This window comes from Humulus lupulus, chromosome 8 (genome assembly GCF_963169125.1).
Source record: "Humulus lupulus chromosome 8, drHumLupu1.1, whole genome shotgun sequence".
NCBI classification, from domain to species: Eukaryota; Viridiplantae; Streptophyta; class Magnoliopsida; order Rosales; family Cannabaceae; genus Humulus; species Humulus lupulus.
The window spans coordinates 46,758,142-46,778,700 of NC_084800.1; the positions used below are offsets into that span (position 1 = coordinate 46,758,142).

At 37.2% G+C, this 20,559-nt stretch overlaps 1 protein-coding gene across 1 annotated transcript; it reads right to left on the reverse strand.

Annotated features, from left to right (window-relative positions):
- Positions 1-1,954: 1,954 nt before the first annotated feature.
- LOC133797078 (probable RNA methyltransferase At5g51130) lies at positions 1,955-5,851 on the reverse strand. The gene is made up of 9 exons (XM_062234868.1): positions 5,663-5,851; positions 4,605-4,756; positions 4,180-4,294; positions 4,027-4,074; positions 3,565-3,835; positions 3,256-3,343; positions 3,031-3,096; positions 2,538-2,606; positions 1,955-2,387 (listed from the first exon to the last, which is right to left on the reverse strand). Exons 2-9 carry the CDS (start codon positions 4,707-4,709, stop codon positions 2,298-2,300), a joined length of 852 nt encoding a protein of 283 aa, XP_062090852.1. The 5' UTR covers positions 4,710-4,756; positions 5,663-5,851; the 3' UTR covers positions 1,955-2,297.
- Positions 5,852-20,559: the final 14,708 nt, after the last annotated feature.

Sequence of the window (20,559 nt, forward strand, 5' to 3'; positions counted from 1 at the left end):
TTGGAGCAAAACTCAACCCTGTCCCCATTGATGGTAGGAGGCATATATGAAAAACAACTCCTCTCTTGAGCCTTCTTACATTGATCAAGACTAATTTTTGCCATTGCAAACACTGTAGTCGTCAATCTACCCTTCTTATCCCATACCAGCTCATTCCTCACCTTCCAAATTGCCCAACAAAGCATTGTTATCAATTCTATCTCATCCATAGTTTTGTTCTGAAACTCTGTATTAAGTCAGCTAGCAAAAGATCATTCCCTGTACCCCCACCTGTAAAACCAGCGCTAGTCCAACAAGCTTTAACAAAAGAGCAACTTACAAGAGCATGATAAATCGACTCTACCTCTTGTGAGCACTAAGGACATTGAGCAGATATCTGAACATGCTTAGTTCTTAATTGCAAATTAGTTGGGAGACAGCCAGTTGAAGCCCTCCAAAGTAAGTTTTTCACTTTCGGTGGGATCTTCAAATTCCAAAGCTTCTTCGAAAACCCTGAATTATTCTCCATATTGCTTTGATCTTTCAATTGGTGCTGCAATCTATAGGCACTCTTGACCGTGTAACACCATGAATTTTCCTCACTCCATGCCCAATAATCTGTTGTAGCAGTGTTGCTCAGGGGAACACTCATGATAAGATCTTTATCTTTGTCATTGAACACATCAGCAATGATATCCATATCCTATTTTGTCATTGAGCAACATTAGCAATGGTTTAGTTCTTTGTTTTTATGTAATGGTGTCTATCATATTTCTCGATAGGAATATGATTTGTTCAATCAATTTTGATGAATCATCTGGGATTGTTTTCACCTTGTGTGAGATTAAAAGGAAGAACCTTGTGGGAAATATAATAGTTATAATGAGTGTTCTCCTAGTGCTACTATCTTTGATAGATTGGCTTTCTATAGGCTGTTATGTTGTTCTAGGTCGTCTAGCCTAAGTTTTGTTGCTCACCCTTTGGGGGTAGCTTTAACTAAGTTGTTGTATCGAACTTAGTTCTGTTTTTTATGTTTAATTTTAATATATCCATGGGTTTACCATGGCTATTTCCAGCAAAAAAAACAATGTTTTACTTCCATAAAATAAAAATTGATATTTTACTGAATTAGTGTTGTTTTCTTGTCAAGTCATTTTTTCTAAATGATGTTTGTGAAGTCCTCGTTTTTTTTTATTTATGAATGATATCGTTTTTCAAAATTATATTGTTTACCTAAAATAGTGTTTTTTTTTCAAAAATTGGTAGTTTCTTGAGAAGAAGTATTTATGTATAACGTCGTTTTCTGAAATTTTCCCTGTATTTATTTTTTAAAAAAAAAATATATTTTATCTAGCATATATATGTTTTTTTTTATCACAGCTTGTGAAATAAAAAAACACAATCTGAACTTTTAGTTTTAGATGAACACAATGTGTGTTTATATTGTGTTTATAAGAATTTTATTGGGTTGATTGAACTTGTATGACCACACAATATAAGAATGTCAAGTTGAAAAATAAAATGATTTTTTTTTTTTAATTTAGGCACAAATCTGAGTTTATTTAGCTTATATCAGTGTCTACCTTTCTAAATAAAAAGGTATATATTTTTCTAAATTAAATCTGTGTTAAATTTTTTTTTGAGTTAAACTTCAAATATATGCAACGTACATAAAGCTAAAAGGATGAACTAGATTGTTTTTTTTTTTAGTTTTGTTTAAATTTAAGTTTTGAAGTTTCAATAATTTAAATTTAGATTTTATATAATATAAATTAATTAAAATTTCAAAAGTTTGAATCAACTCTTACCTAATAAATAAAATTTAAGTAGTATGAACGGATTAAGTACTAGATTTAACCACAACGTAATCGTTAAAAAAAACCACAAGGTACTTCCTACAAAAACTTATTGGGTCTAATGGCCACCTTGCGAGTTTCTTATTGGTTAATATTGTTATATTTTATTTTTTTAAAAATACAAAAGAGACAATTTTAGCATACATGTATATAGCAGAATATAGGATCCTAGTTTGCTCATCTACTTGTTACGCGGTACATAAATATTGGTTATAAATATTTTGTGACCAGTACACTATAGAATATGCTTATGTACAAAGTTTAGTCTTACGAGAGTTGTTCGTTCAGTGCACAAACTGAAGATCTTCCAAGTTTGCGCGCATCATCCAAAATTTTATGCAAAATAGCGGTTAGGCTGTGGCATGATTAAGATCAAGCAACGACCCCCACAACATAATCTTACCCTCTTGAAGAAATAATATACCAAGCTTAAGATACTTCACACTTCATAACTAAGGTCAATCATTTTCGGAACACAAAAATTGGTCTGTTGAATCCAGTTTTGCTGCCAGACAAAGCAGAAGTTACATCCTCCACTGTTCTAAATCCAATCTGCAATTCCTTTAAACATCAGAATCTTACAAGTATTTCACCATTGCTTAACCATTAATCAACCATCTTATTAAAAAGTGTCTATGGCCCCTTGCAGCTGACTATAGTATAAAAAAACTTCACAATAGTGTAAATACAAGCTTTACATACCTTGTCAAGAAGTAACTCTTGAAAACATTCTGGACGAAAAATAATTTTCTTAAAATTTTCTGCAGTTGTCTGCAAAGTTACAAAACATGGCAAATGGTGATAACATTTTAAGCAGTAGAAGAAGAAAAAAATGAAAAAACATACATATTCAAATGCCTAACCCAGCAACTAGTGAAAATGTTACTTCACACTTCACATTAATACTCAGCATTAAACTTGTATGAAAGCCAAAGGCAGAAACAAAAATTGTTTATTTTCTAAATCTTGTAAAGCCTTTAGTTGGCCGACAACAATAAAACTAATTGACAAGAAAAAATGGGACCACATATTGTAGGATTTTTGGATCTCCATTTGCTGTTAGATACTCAGTTTTCGTGTCTGAGGTCTCAAGCAAAATTTTGATTTGTTCTTTCAGATTATGCTTATGATCACACCTAACAGTATTGCATGGACATGAATACTCATGACCTAAGGAGTGAACAAGTATTGTTACCTTGGATACATGACGATTGTTGTCATATGATTTCCAAGGCTGTGGTTCAAGCACAAATATTCCACCCTGCTTAAGAGAATAAGTAAATAAATGCTACTCCAAACTCATTTCAGATATCAAAGAAAGTTGTATTCCTATTAATATCCCTGAGTAAATTCCATTAACAGTTCATAATAATAATAATAATTTACAAAAGGAGAAAAGACATGGGAAGACAAAAAATACCGGTTTAAGCAGCCTCCAGATCTTTGAAAATAGTGTAATTAATCCATCATCACCCCAATTCAGATGAATCCACTTTGAAACACTTAAACTGTATTGCGGGAGACAAACTAATTACAAAACAAGTATTGCGTCACAATAAGGTCAAGCAACAACAAAGACTTGAGTATCTGAGCCTTATTACTATATTCTACAATAATAAAATTCTCACACGCATGAAGTTATCAATCAATAGTTAAGCAAGTCCCAAATTTTTTTTCTCATATTTGCCTAAAAATAAACATGTTTTATTGATATCCTATAAGAACTTGCCATAAAATTGTATCATAAAACTTCTCCTGAGGATGTCGACTCTGGACAAAATTTTCTTGCCGGAATGATACTGTGTCAAATAGATTCTTTTCCAGAGTGGTACTATTCTTCAAGTTCTGTTTGGTCTCATCATCTGATGATGTTGTGACTTTATTCCCTAGACCGTTTTCATCATCATAAACCTTTGATTTCGAATCCTTTCCATGCAACTTCTCAGCACTGTCTATCTTTACAAATTTTCTCAGGTGCCAATATGCATCTTCTATGCGATCTGGTGGATAAAGTTTAAAGAGTTAATGATTAGTGACCAACACATGTTCTGTCAACTTTAATGAAGGAAGCTTCAGCCTAAATACGAAGATTACTCATGTAAATGCATGAGAGAAATAAATAAATAAAAAATAATAACAACAACAACAATAATAATAATGAAAGGCGACCTAATCACAATTAGAAACTTACTCGAATCAATGTCTACTCCAAGAATGCTTTGGCAATGAAACTTTTTGGCTGTAGTTAAACAAAAAATTGTTATGACCATGTATTTCATATTTAACTCAATAGTTATTACCTTAATTCAAGACTAAGGACTGAGTGAGTTTAGAGAGTAATTACCAATCTGAATGGTTATAATCCCATTGTTGCAGCCGATGTCAAGACAATTTTTGCCTTCAAACCATTCTTTCTTCATGACCTTTAGTCTAGGATCTTCTTCTATGTCCTGACCTAGCTGCAACATTATATACAAACAAACTAAACATCATCACTATTTCACAATTACTTTAGGGACTTTAGTCTTTCAAAAACTAATACTCCCAAGCATATCATAATTAAAGCATTGCCCATATAACCAAACAATAACTAAAGGTTCAAAAAATAAAGCTAAAGAGCCAATTGGGTCGTAGATATTTTCCACACTAAACCACTCCACGATTGCAAAAATCTGGATAATATTTATATATATCCCAAAATATGTACTCTTGAACTCAAAAACGTATACAGAACAATTACAAAAATTAAGAGAGAAAGGGAAGAATTACACGGTAGCCATAGTAGTTTCTGTAGTTGCCGTAAGGGAATATCTCCTTGTGTTTTTTCTTCTTTTGTTCAACTTTCTCTTCGCCTTTTCTCTTCTCCACTTTCATTTTTTTTTTCTTTCTCTTTTCTGAATTTGCACGTACACAGGATTGGACTGGATTATAAAAAATAATATTAGAAAGGATAATTTTGAATTCAATATTGTGTTTAGTAAATGACAACATTGAACTAATTTTAAACAACTACATATTAAGTTTCTAAGGCTTAAAACAAGTTAAAATTGTTTAAAAAAATATATTATAATAAATCAAAAACAATATATTAAGTCAAAGCATTACAAAATTCAATTCTCCAAAAGATTATTGCTTTATAACTGCTTAATTCAATTCATGTTTATTGAAAAAATGTTTATACATAACGCCAAGCTTTTAACATAAAAATGCAAAGCATAAGAAGCCTGGTCAAGAGGTAAAGTTTTGCTGCTGCTACTAGGAGCATAAACCACTCCTGTAATCAGACTAAATTATCACTTGAAACTAAAATTGTAATCCAAAGCTATTATAAGAGTCATGTATAAAGCTTTGAACCCTGCTTCCGTAGCAGTAAAAAAGCTTTACACACTTGATAAACTAGCAACTTAAGCTCTTGAGAACATTCCCAAAATATTGCAGTCAACCTCATTCAAGTATTCATTCTCCATAAACTCAAATGCTTTTCTACATACTACTGAAGCCAAGCCAACAAGATGCATTCCAATATAGAAAATAGTAGCTAAAAGGCATAGATTTCATCATTCTTTTGTACCAAATTGCAAATGACAACATAACAACCATAGGCATAGTGTCACTCTGTCTTCAAGTTAATGAAGCTACAATGCAAATTAGAGATACCCTAAATTTACAAGAAAATCTAGAAAGCAATGTATATTATTGATATAATCAATATCAGATTCAAGGGAAAGTTTAAGCTCGAAAGAATGGTTACACATAGGTTTTAAACAAAAGACAACAAAATCTTGTTACAGAATAAACTGGTGGAGCAAGAAATATCCATAACCAACCTGATTTTCAGGGATAAGCAAGGGAAATTGATTGGCGGAGACGACTAGAGCACCGCTGAATTGAACAGTAAACGGCGTTAGGTGACCAACGACGACAAGGCTAGGTTCGGAGGTGAATGCACACGGGCCCAAACAGAGCCTGGCAGAGGTAGAAGAAGAGAAATAGAGGGAAAAGGGCTTTAGGGTTTAATTAATTGTGAGACATAAAATAGAAGTATATAATATTATTAAATAAATGAAAATTATTGGGCAGTCATTGTTTTTTACCACTATCTTTAGTTACTTCCTTTTAGGGTGTTTTTACACGTGATCATAATAACGATGTTCAATCAGAACTTTCAATTGTATAAGTAGTTAATAAATTGTTTACTTAATTTGTAAGAATTGAAATCGGAATCACCAATATTGTAACGTAGTGGATAATCAAGACTGTTACACTGTGTGTTTATAAAGGTGCAAGACTTGCTAATAAAGTCGTTTAATTTGAAACGTGTCACTGAAACTGCAGTTGAACTAGGGTTAAAAGATTTTGGCCTCAAAAGCTTCATTTCTTATAAACAAATATTTTTTTTACATGGGTTCCCAAAAGTAGTAAAGTTAAAAGACAATCTACAAAATTTTAAGATAAATGTACAGTGATTAGCTACTCTAAGGAAAAAAGACAACTAAGCATTTTGCATCCTGTGTCACTCCTCGGCCGTGGCGGCCAATTAGCTGACTATGTACATTCAGCCCCGCAGCTCTCCATCTCAGGATTGGTCCAACTTGCCATTGCCTTTACCTGCACCACGTAGCACCCGTGAGCCAAGGCCCAGCAAGAAAACACAGTAACAGAGCATAATTATCAAGCAAACAACAAGGTATCTCATACAGTATAAACATGCACTCAACAGTCAAATTATTCATGTTATTCAAGTATTCAGCATACCAAGTATATCAGTTCATATCAATAATCATTTCACACATGATAACCAGGGTTAACGCCCTTAGGTCGCACCCTCTATTTATCCCACTGACTCTAGCCCGCTTAAACCGAGCTTAGTGAATATTAAGCTGTCCTCGGCTACCAGTGGCCGAGCCGCGCCTTGTGCACAAGTATTATTTACGGCACCCTTAGGCCGTTTATCGCATGTCCCATGGCATAATACCATCTATGACATCATACAGATATAGGGAGCTCTTAGTCCCATCATAAACACATAACCAGGTGCAGTTTTCTTACCTTTAGATTTCAATAGCTTTGCTCAAATCGAGCCTCAAGCACGATCCCGTCTGAGCCCTATCGAACACCTAGTCACAGCCACAGATCAAAATCATCACCAAACCTCAAATCCAAAACCTAGCCTCGGGACCAATTTCGAGCCCTCGGGAAGCCCTAATTCCACTAAACGGGGTGGTGGAATCAAACCCCGAACCCCGAGGCAAAAACCCTTAGAAATAACCCAAAAACTCATTTCTGGAAACAGGGTAGCACTACAGCGCCCTAAGGAGAGCGCTATAGCGCTATAAACAGAGCCAAAAGGCTCAGGAACTTTAGGACCTAGTGTTGCAATGCCCAGTGACTAGCGATGTAGCGCTAGTCACAACACAGCCCTGCACAGCTTTTTCTCCTTCGAATTTTCCCAAGCCAAACCTTCTCAAAACTCAACCAAACTTCAAAACAAGCCTACCAACATCTCCAACTTACCCCAAATGACCCAACCATAAGAAATTCAATCACATGCACCCTAAAACACAAAATTCACCATGGCTGAACCTAGTGCTCAAAACTCAGCATAAATCAATTGAAATCACAGAACTTAAACCAGAGTTTCTTACCTTTGATGGATGAGCTCAAACTAGGTTATCTTCCACACTTGTTTAGCCTACACCTCCTCAAAGCTTCAGCCTTAACTCCCTAGAATTCCCATCAAAACTCAGCTCAAAATCCATGTTTACATTAAGAACCAGAAACTAAAAAGCAACCTTAAACCTTACCTCAAATGGATGGACTACTCCTACTAACTCCTCAAGCCAAGCCAAGGACCCTAGCCTTAAGCTCCTGCCCAGACTCTCCCTGAGTTTTAGCTTCAAATTCCTTTAGGAAATGAGGAAGAAACCTAAACCGAATGGGAGAATAAATGACCTTTGTTTTCTTCCTTTCTTTTTCTTCTTCTTTTCTTTTAACTTCCTTCAGATTCTACACTTTCCACTAAGGCATAAAGCATTCTTAACTCTTATCCCTTATAAGCCAAATGACCAATTTGCCCTCCCATAATTCCTAAGCCTTTAAATCCACCTAGGGGCATTTTGGTCATTACACTCAATTCCCACTAATTCCTCGAGTGTCTCTAATATTTACCGCTTACTTCCCAACACCTAACTAATCACCAATTATATTCCTCAAAATCAAAATAAACTCTAATATATTCTCTAAATTCTCATAAATACCCCCAGGCTCGCCCCGAGTCGGGTATAAATCTCCGCCGTGACTTTTTCGCTAAACTGCTCACTAGGATTGCCTCGAGTCACATATTACAAATATATCCACATAATAATGTGTTCTCATCAATTTATCACAAATATATACAGTTATGCCCTCAATGGGCCAAAATTACGATTATACCCTTCTAACCTCGTCAGGGCCTACATACATGCATACTATTGCTAATACACAGTCATGCATCACGGATATTCAAATAATAATATAACATGCGTTTAATCATTAAATCACATATAATCCAGTTATGCCCTCCCGGCACACTAATCAAGGCCCTTAAGCCTTATTAATAAATTTGGGTCGTTACAAATATTTTTATTAATGTGTTTATTTTACTTTAGAATCGGAATAAATTATTCATAAATTACAAAAATAGTATTAATCAAAGAAAAACTTTTTTATATGCTAAACTTTTTATATAAATATTATAATTAAATATATTTTTAACTTATAATATTAATTTATTTTTTTATTAATTTTTAAATATATTATAAATAAAATAAATTAGTAATTTTAAATAAAACACTAATGAAAATTGAAAAATATTTGATTAATGTATTTATATTATATTTTATTAAATTAAATATTAAATATTAAATATTTAAATTATTAATTTAATAGACTATATATGCTCTTTTATTAAAAAAATGATATATTATCTTAAAATATATATTATAAATATTTTAAAAATTAATATGTATATATATTATATTAAAATATATATTATAAGTATTTAAAAAAAATTCATTTATTCAACTTTAATTAAATAGGGACAAAAATGATATTTCAAATTTGAGTAGGATTGGGAATGACAATCTCCAATCTCATGGGATTGTCAATCCTATTCCTCAATTCAAAATTGGTGCGGGACTCACATATTTCATTTATATTCCTAACAAAAATTAGGGAAGTAAACAAGGCTAATGAAACTGAATCTCCATTCTCATTCCTTAATCTCGTAAGTAAACACACCATTAGGATGTATTTGGTATGAGATTTGAGTTTGTGGGAGTAGAGTTAGAGGGTGTTTAGATTAAGGGAATGTGAAACTCAAGTATTTAAAGGGGTTAAGATTACCCTCAAATCAAGCAAAAAAATAGAACTCACTTGGAAACACAAACTCTCAAGCCATTAAAAATAAATTTACCAAACATGGGTTAGATTTGACATTCTCATTCCCACCAAACCAAACTCTCATACCAAACACCTCCTTAATATTTTCGGTACATGAATAAGTTGCAACTTTATTTTTTTACATTAAGTTGTATAATGTAGTTGTTATGATTGGTTAAATACATGGTGAAATTGGTTAGACACGAAAAGGTGCAAAAACCATAACGATTTCACGAAAGTCAACATGTGAGAGTTGACTTTCGGTATAGACATTTATAAATATTATTTTTGGGTCCAAAGTGTTTCTTTAGAGTATATAAGAGTACTGAGAAAATTTAGGAGCATTTGTGGATGTTTTGAGATAATTCTTGGAGAGCCAAGTCAGTGCCATCTACAATGCGTCGCCTCTGGGAGGCGAAGCATCTCTCAGCCACAAAATGGTAGACCAGACGACGCATCACCTGGGTTGTCCGTATAAATCCGTACAGTGACGTGTTTTCCCTCCAAAATTCAAATTAAAATGTCATAATCTCATTGGTTGAGTCTAATGAGGTTCATATATTATTTAAATGGTTCATTTGAGTTAATTGGTGACTTGATCACTCACCTCTCTCTCTCTCTCTCTCTCTCTCTTTCTCTAGCTTTCAATATTACTAGTTCTATCCAAGATCTTCATCAAGAAAGCTTGACTTGTATGAAAGATCAAGGCTTGTGAATCTCATTCTCATTCTATTGTAGTAGCTTCAAGCAATTCCATGGAGAAGGCTAGAAATAGAGATTTTTGGACAACAAATAATCTTCATTTATGTCAAGCCTTATAACTTTTGTGATTCACATAAAATCATAGACTTGTGATTTTGTGTTTGAATGTTGTTCTTCAAGAAAGGTTCACCCTACACTTACCTATTTGTGTTTATCTACGTTGTGATTATCTTATATTAGAGCTAGATTACTTGTTATTATTGTTTTGAGTTGTAATACAAAACCAATGTTATTAACCTTATCCCCCAAACAGTAGTTATAAGGGATCTCTAACAAAATTTAAGAAAATTCTGGATAATTTAGAATGTCGAAATCATGATTCAAATAGCTTATTGCATGTGCGTATAAATATTAAAATACGCACGCGTGTTACAAGCTGTTTGAATCCTAATTTTGACATTCTAAATTATTCAGAATAACCTAAAAATTTGTGGGGAGTCATTTATAACTACATTATACACACCGTGAAAAATACAATTGGAACTTATCCATATATTGAATATACTAAAAGTACTTATAGATAGTGATTTAAAATACTCACTACTATAGTGGTACTCTTAAATAAATTTCATGTGTATTTTTATATATTTTGTTAAAAAAAACTATTTATGCTGCTGAAACTTGACGTTATCACTAATTAAATTACAACTCCAAAGAAAATAAAAAGTTTACATTTGGATATTGAAATCATAAACATAAGAGGATTTATAGAATAAATTTTGATACAAATTCTCTGGCTTATTTGTGGCAGGTTATTTTATATCTTGTGTTGTGATTATTAATAACATTAACATTATGCTATTTTCTCATTTGATAACTTTTCTTCATTGCCATGTCTTGTCCTAAAAATTAGACTTTATGAATGATTTAAGTGAAATCTACTAAGTTTTTTTACCAATACGTATGAAAGATACAAGAAAAAATTGTTTTTGAAAGAACATTTGGAAATTACGGGGAAAAAACGGCAAAAGTACATAATGTTTTAACAATATTTGTGATTTAGTATCCAATATTTTTTTCTCGGAAAAAGTACCAAATATCAAGTTCTGTTTGCATTCGTCGGTACCCGCTCTAACGGAGTTAATTGACTGGACATGTAGCATATTATAATTGGTCTAATTTATATTTTTTTTTCAAAAAAATCAAAGTAATTCATTATAAAAGAAAAAAAGTATTAAAATACTTTAAAATATTAAAGTGTTTACCGAGTTTTTCGGAAACTATAAATATATTATGAAATAAGAGCTGGAAAGAAAGAATTAGAGATGAACAATCACAGTTTTTACGTGGTTGGGGCGTTAATGAGCCTTAGTCCACGAGTTACTAATATTAGGCTTTAGAGAGTTTTGATAATGGAGTTTTTCTACAAGTTCAGTAGAGTTTTTGCTTACCGATTCTTTTCGGTAGCCCATCACTTGAGAACTCCAAAGTTAAGCGTGCTTGACTTGGAGCAATCTGATGATGGGTGACCTCCTGGGAAGTTTTCTCAGGAAGCGTGCGAGTGAGGACAAAGTACGCTGGAAAGACTCTTGTTGGTTTGTAGGGCCAGTCGTCATTCCAGGAAGCAGCCATAGTGACGTGGGGTGTTACACTTACAGCTGCCCATTGTATGTTAGCACGAACTAGTCCGCGTGGGCTACTAAAGGGATCATGGGGACAGGATCTGTCAGAGTAATGGCAGTACTGTTTCCTAGGAATAATGTACATTCTGTGCATACCTTCTTCTATAGGTTAGTTGAGGAGACCAACTGCCGGATTTCGTGGGGACAAGTCAGCATCAGGGAAAACTAGGCTTGCCCAATCTGGACATCTGGTCCGGGTTCGTTTACTAATGTCTTGGTTCATTTACCGAAGTCCTGGTTTGTTCCCCAGGACCCGGGTTCATTTGCCAAGGTGGACATTGTAACGCCCTGGTTACCCCAAGACTGTTACTATGAGCTTTGAATCGTGCTTAACTCGCTAATCGAGTCATTTGGTTATAAATGTGCATCTAGGTGTTATTAATAGGCTAAGGTGAAAAACTTGATCAAAATGAAAGGATATATTTTATTTAAAATATAAAATTGTATATGGGCCCATAAAAGCGTTTACAAGTTATTTACAATCCAAAACGGTCATTACAGTGTAAAATTACATCTCGTCGACCTAAGCGACAAAATAAGGTTAACCCCTAGTTCCTCTGAGAAACACCTTGGCCGTGGTGGTCAAGCGGCCGCATATGTACACATCGCCACCTAAGCTCTCCACTCAAGGTTGGGTGAGCTTTTCTCTCCCTTTACATGCACCACATAGAACCCGTGAGTCAAGGCTCAGCAAGAAAACTCATTACTGCATATATATAATATCAGGTGATGATTATAATAATCATACAAAGCTTATAGCCCTAAACAGATAAGTGACTGATGTGTAAGTCATTAATGTAGACCACATGAGTGACCATGGAGTCACTAGCTTAAACCAGATGAGTGAGTCGCTAATTAAACCAAATGAGTGACCATAGAGTCTGTAACGCCCTGGTTACCCCAGAACAGTTACGGTGAACCAGAAATTTGACCCGCCACCCGAGTCCTTTGGTTAAAAACGTGCTCTAAGTATGATTAACAGGTTAAGGTGGAAAATTAATAAAAAGGAATGGATATTTTTCATTAAATATTGCTCTGCAGAGCTAATCAAAACATTTACAAGTTGTTCTCAGTACAAAATGGTCATTACTATTTCTGTTAACCGAGATTTTCGGCAACTCTATCAATGAATAATATTTGCTGATAATAATAATGAAAGTATAAAATCGACACAGGGTTTTTACGTGGTTGGGGCATTAACTAGCCTTAGTCCACGAGTCTATGTATTAGAGCTAGAAGAAGCTTTTTCAATGGAGTTTTCTAGTAATCTCTGAACAGAGTTTTTTCTTCCTTTTTCTCCTCTTTTTTTTCATTATTCTACAGCTTATATTTATAAGCTGGGGGGAATCCCGGGTCTGGGCCGGATCCGACCCGGGCCCATCAGAGAAATGGGTACAAGGGGCCTATCTGGTGGAGGCCCAATACAAAAAGGTATACAATACACGAAATTCAAACCAGCTAAGGCCCAATTGGTTGACCTGAGACACAGGCCTCGCCCGACAAAACGACGCTTTGGCTCTGACCACTTCGAGTCACGAGGCTGATTCAGGAGACAAGACCAGTCAGGGTACTTGGCTGCGCAGTCCTGACACATCAGTGAGCAATCCCGAGGCGACCCTTTCTGCAGGCGAAAAGTGGGGGACAATGCCCACGCGAAATGAGGCGGCTTCAGGATCCTGGACGCTTAGCCCTTCAACCGGGGAGGAAGTGATCCAGGTCCGTTTACCATTGGCCCGCTCCATTTACCATAGGCATGGACAACACCAGGGTCCGGGACAGGAACGCGTAGGCCGCGACGGTCCGGGCGCTCTGGACATCGCCGGGACCGTTCTTGCTGAGGACGAACCCGGAGGGACGTTTCGGACCCCTCCAATGGGCCCAATCTGGAGTCCCTGGTCCGTACCAGTCCCCTTGGGCAATATTCAAACCAAGGGACCTTGGGCCGGGCCCATATGCCGAGCTGGTCCTCTGACCGTGGGCCAGGGCGAAGGCCCAAAGCCCCTGCAGGAAATGGGGATAACAATTTCAAATTTACAATCCCGCTGACCTAAGCGGCAAAATATAGGGTAAACCCCCTAGTTCCTCTGAGAACGCATTGGCCGTGGTGGTCAAGCGGCCGCATATGTACACATCACCACCTAAGCTCTCCACTCAAGGCTGGGTGAACTTTTATTTCCCTTTACCTGCACCACATAGCACCCATGAGCCAAGGCCCAGCAAGAAAAGCATAATAAAACATGATATAATATCAACAATGATCGTAATAATCATTCAGGACCAACAGTCCAAACAAATAGGTGACAGTCGCAAAAGTCACAAATGTGGGTACAGCCCCCTTTATCCATGTGACATTAGGGTCACTCGGGCTTAACTGATAAGTGAGCCTTTCATAAGTTTGACCAGGATAGGTGCATGGTGAATAGTCACCAACATAACCTTTCCCCATGACCTTACAGTCATAACCCTGGAACAGCGTTCCCTAGCCATGTGACAAACAGTCATCGGGGCCATATGCCCTGGCTCCGAATAACTAGTCTCAGACTAGCCAAGCGCTTATAAGTTCATCGACCTTAGGGTCGGTCCAGTTTTAATGCCTTAGAGCCATTCAACACTGATATCAATTAGATCTAATCTTCATGTGGCTCGGCGTTCTTGACGCTGTGCCTTTTTCTGACTCATTAGGTCAGTGTCCCTAACTAGTCAATACATATACAAGTAATCAACATTCATTAGCATTTAATATGCAATCCATGTCCACATTTATCAACCAACATGTCTCAGTAAAATCACACATGTCACATATACACAGGGTGCAGTTTTCTTACCTCAGGTTCGAGCGAGAAGTATAATAAGGACAACCCCTGAGAACGATCGATCTTTTAGTTCCTTAGCGGTTACCTAATCACAACCAATTATAACCTCCATTAATGAGAATCCACAATAATAGGGTCTTAACCTAAGCACCACTCTCGGGACCTCGAAACATGCCCACACGGTGAGTAGATTCGATCCCGGGCCTTAAGGATTGAAACCCCAAGTCAAAAACCCTTAAAAACACTCAAAACGTGTAACGACCCGAATTCACTAATAAGGCTTAAGGGCCTTGATTAGTGTGCCTGGAGGGCATAATGGGAATTATGTGTGATTTTTATGATTAAGATGCATGATTATGATTTTAAGCATGTTAAATGATTATGTGTATTATGTTAAGTGATAATTATGATATGTGATTTGTACCACGTGGGTGCGGTGACTTCAATGTGATGCACGTGCCGAGACGGTCCTAGAAAGCTAGATAGTGGTAACTGATGATTTGGTAACCTGCATAACTGTTAGTAACCATAGAGAGTAACAGGTTTTGCTGGAAAGTGGTAAAATTGTAAAGCTAGTAAAAGGACAAGTGTGCCCTTGAGGTTTAGTTAGAAAGGGATAATTGTGGAGGGATAAAGTGGACTTTTGGCAATGGTCTAGATAAGTTTCAGCCAAGGAAAATGCAATCACGTATAATACTTTGGGCAATTGGTTTATGCTAAATTTTGGAGACCTAGATATAGAGCAGAAGAAAAAGAGAAGGAGGAAGCTGAATTTGGCTCTTGGAAGGTGAATCAAGGGAGGTTTGAAGCTATCAATCAAGCTTAGGCCAAGAATACTCAGAGGTAAAGATTTATTTAAGATTTGTTTAAGTTTCAAGTTTGGTTTTTAGAGGATAAGCATAAATTGAAGCAAGTTGGTGGCTGGTTTTGCATGAATTCAGAGTTGGAATAATCCAAAAGAGAAGATGATTTGAAGCTAGAGTTAAGGAGAATTCAAGCTGGGTTCTTGACTGAGGTAAGGGTGTATCATGTTTAATTTTCATAGCTGTTATAGTTTAAGAATCTAAAGGGGCTGGTTGGCACTTTTCTTAAGCTTTGGCTCAAGGATTTGAAACTGAAATTTAAGTGTGAATTTTGTGGGTGGTTGTGTAATTGAGCTAGGTTATAATGTTTGTAGGTTGTTGAAAGGTTTATTTGGGTTTTTGAGTTGGTTTTGAGGCTTAGGTATAAGTTTGGGGTGATTTGGAGCATTTTGGGTTCGGGAAAACGCAGGGGAAAAACCCAGAATTCTGGGCTTGCGAAGGAGCGCCGCGGTGCTGTTCTAGCGCACCGCGGCGCAAGGCTGATTCTGGGCAGAGCAAGTTCTTTGACTTGCTGGGCGCCGCGGCTCAAACTTGCTGGGCGCCGCGGCGCTAGACCAATTTCAGGATGTTAGAATTTTCAATTTTGAGCCTTTGCTCCAGGGGTTCGGGGGATGTCTTCGATGCATTGTTTTAGGGATATGGGGGTTCCGAGAGTGTGGGAATGGTTCCGGGAAGTAGTTTTGGATTGATTAGTGACAAAGGATATTTCATTTGCATTGTGACTAGGTCTTCGGAGAGGCTCGGGGTAGAGGACCATGCTCGCGGCTTCGTGGCATCAGAAACTAGTAAATTGAAAGGTAAGAAAACTGCATTCGATTGTATGATTGTGATGGGACTAAGTGCTCCCGAGAGTGGCATCGTGTCAATGTTGGTATTACTCCATGGGACATGTAAAAACGGTCTAAGGGTACCGTACATGATTTTAGCGCACAGGGCGCGGATTGGCCACTGGTAGCCAAGAACAACGGGATAACAGAGGGAGCAGCCTGAGGGCGCTAGGCCTGGTTATCGTTTGTGAGTTGTAAATGTTATGAACTGAAATACCTAGTATGTGGAATACTTGATTATATTGGATGATGCTATATCTGAGTTTATGTGGTGCAATGTGAGTTATTGACTTGACTGTTAATTGTTCATGCTCTGTTGTTGTTGTGTTTTCTTGCTGGGCCTTGGCTCACGGGTGCTACGTGGTGCAGGTAAAGGCAAGGGCAAGCTGGACCAAGCCTGAGGTGGAGAGCTCCGAGGTGAAATGTACATAGCCAATTGTTCGATCACCATGGTCGAGGAGTGTGACAGGACAGGGATTACCTAACTGCTTGTTTTTCCTTAGTATGGCTGGTTAATGTATTTGAACCTTGTAACTTTTGTAAATGGTCGTTAAACTGATATTTTTGGGATCCCGTATAAATAAACAATGTTTCTTAATGATAACGTAACTTTTGAGACCAAAACGCTTTTAACCCTAGTTCCTTTATAGTTTCAGTAACACGATTTCATTTAAATGACTTGGTTAACAAGTCTGGCACTTTATAAACACACAGGGTAACGGTCTTGGCTATCCAGGGCGTTACAAAACGGGACTTAGAAGGAACAGGGTAGCGCTACAGCGCTCAACCCCTAGCGCCCCAACGCTATACTCAGAACCACCAACATGCCAAAAAGCCTCCTGAGGAGCGCTGTAGCGCCCTAGGGTGGGCGCTATAGCGCTACCTCCAGACCAGCACTCCCCTGAATCGACCTTCTTCAACTCCTTCGATTCTAACCTAATTCCCAAGCTTCCAAATCCCATTCTTGATGCCAAATGAACCCAAAAACCATCCTAACACACCCCAAACATCTCAAGCATGGGAACCCTAGCCAAAACTCCCAACAAAACCAAGAATTCACCCTAGAAATCTCAGCTGCAAAACAAAACCAAAACAGGGCAAACCAGAGAATTCTATGGTTGAAAACTTACCCAAAGCTCATCTTATGATACTCTTCAATGGAGGAACACACTCCTAAACTCCCAAGGCTTGCTTCCCAAGCTTGAATCCTCAAGTTTGGTTCAAAAATCACAAAGAAAGATGAAGAGAAGAAGGTATGGGGGAACTCAAAAACTTGCTCTGTTTTTACTACCTTCTTTCAGCCAACAATGGTTTTATCTATCCTAGGGGTGAAATGTCCATTTTACCCCTAGGTCAATTAATAGTTTCTAAAAAGGCTCCCAAGGGCATATTTGGTACTTTCCTCCTATCTCGTTAATCATAATTAACGCTCTCCAATTCCCGCTATTCTCAATAATCCCGAACACCAATAGTTTACATCCTGTTACCCTTTAATTCCCGGTAACGTTCTAATCATTAAAATCACCCCGAGACTCAACCTGAGCCCCGCACTTAAACCTGTTGTGACTAAACCGCTAATCAATAATCCAAGATCGTCTCATGCCAAATAACTCGAACAAACCCACATTATAATGTGGTCTCAACATATATCATCAACATACTTACAAATATACAATTATACCATCAACGGGCCAAATTACCATCACACCCCTGTAATTAAAATGTGAACCCACATGCATGCATTTAGCATCATATTATAATATAATTCACATATACATGCATAATATCATTTAACGACTTAATTAAACAAGTATGGCCCTCCCGGCCTACTAATCCCGCCATTAAACCACATCGGATAATTTGGGGCATTACAGAGTCACTAACTTAAACCAGATGAGTGACTGGCGAGTGACGATGCAGTCACCTGGGCCTTCTGGCCCTGACTCTAAGTAACTAGCCATTAGACTAGACAAGCACTTTTGTTTTTCATCGAACATTAGGTCGGCCAGGCATTAATGCTCATGATGAGTCATTCAATGCTTATGTCGATTAGATCTAATCTTTTCGGCTTACGTTAAACACGCTAAAACCGTTTTGACTCTTAAGCCAATACCATACGACCAGTGCTCAGTACTACTGCCGAACTTGACTAGTAAATCGTAGCTTCGTAGTTAATACTGACACCATTGCCGATTCTGATTAATAAGTCAGTACCATTCACAAGTAAACAAGATTTGCTAAGCATTTGATATGCAATCAATGTCCACATTTAAACACTCAACATGCCTCATGAATAACCATGCATGTCACATATGGGGTGCAATTTTCTTACCTCTAGTTCGAGCGAGAAATAGAAAAAGAATGACCCTTGAGAACAATCAGCCTTTTAGTTCATTGGCGGTCACCTAGTCATAACCAATTATGGGATTCCATCAATAAAATGAATAATAAAAAGTTCATGGTCCAAGACTTAGCATCCGGGACGTTGAATCCTACTCAACCGGGTAGTAGGAATGATCCCGAGGCCTAAGGTTTGAATCCTCACGCTAAAAACACAATTCTGCCCAAAATGCCACTAAGGGTCACAACCAGCCTTCCCCCATGTTGCGGCCCGCCTCCCCAAACAGAGGCGCCCACCTTCCAGCCATCAGCACACGCCGCGGCCAGCCATCCCCATGCCGCGGCACAATGGCCCTTCAGCACCACCCTTCATCTTCATAAAGCTTGGGCCGCGGCCCCACCTGAAACTCGGCCAAAAACCCCTGTTTTTCCTCTTCGAACTCATTTCAAAAGCATATTAAAACACTTCCAATACCACAAAGCAAAGCTTCCAATTATTACCACAACTTATCCACCTTATATCCAACAAAACCTTAGCATTAAACCATTCAAAACTTCATCAAATTCCCATTCTTATGATCAAAACTCAAATCTCAAAATTAACACAAAAACAGAGCAAGGAACCAGAAAATTGAACTAAAACCTTACCTTAAACTCGAATTGAATCATCTTCAATGGCTGAACACTAGCCTAAAACCTCAAGCTTCAATCTCCAAGTTTGAATCCCCAAACTTGCTTCAAATTTTCAAAGGAAGGAGAAGGAGAATGATGATCGTGAGAGAAGTAGGAAATGGCTCTGTTTTTCTTAAGCTTTCTACAACCATCCACTTGATGAATATAACCTTAAGTCAAAAGACCAAAATACCCCCAAGCCTATCTCACTTCTTAACAGCCCCCAAGGGCAAAGTCATCATTTCCTGTCTATCTCGTTGATCATAATTAATGCCTTCCAATTCCCATTATTCTCAAATACTAATTAAATCATATCTCATTACCCTTGAATTCCCGGTAATGTTCTAATCATCAAATTACCCCGAGACTCACTCCGAGCCCCGAAATCAACCCCGTTATGACCAAACCGCTAACTTGTATTAAAGGATCGTCTCATGCCGAAAAGCTCGAACAAATCCACATTATAATGTGGCCTTATTCATAATTCACCAACATGCATGAAAATATACAAATATGCCCTCAATGGGCCAAATTACCAAAATGCCTTTATGATGAAATGTGGACTCACATGCATGCGTTTATCAACATATAATAATATAATTCACATAAACATGCATATAATAATTTAATGGCATAATAAATCAATTATGGCCCTCCCGACCTTCTAATCCAACCATTAAACTTCATTAGGGATTTTGGGGCATTACAAACATCGTGACGCTGGAGATCTCCCCTGGATTCTTGATAAGGTATGTTTCCAATGAACAATTAGTTTGCCACCTTAATTAGCATCCCGGAGGATGTAGGTAGGTCGTTGCCGGGAAGAATGAGTCGAGCCTGCATCTCAGTCCCGATTCCTTCATTATGCTCGCGCCCATTGAATGTTGTTGGGCTCGATAGTGTTTAGGCTATTAGGGTTCCTTCCTTCCCCGTTCATTGGGCTCAGGATGGGCCCGGAACTCTTTTGAGGGTCCACAGACCCGTTGGGTCATGCCACGTGTCAAAGGCGGAAATCAGGGATAACATGAAGTAAATATAAAATTAAATAAATTAGAAATGTGGTCATCAACGTCAACGACTTTCTTTCTACAACATCCACTGAAGCACTTCCAACATCATTAATAATATGTTAATTAGATATAACCCCCAAACTAACCTTATTGGGGATTCGACCATGTATATACACAAGATCATCATCATCAGCAGTCATATAATTTTGGGGTTCTGTTGATTTTTTCAATTATAAAAAAAAGCTCAGATCTAGAGCAAAAAAAAAACAATTTAATTTTAATAGTTAAGATGTTAGCCTCTCTTCTTTCTTCTATTGTTTTTTATCGTTCTTTTTTTCCCCATGGCTCGAACAATGGCGGTTCTACCTATCAATTGATGCCCCTCGCTTCGACCAC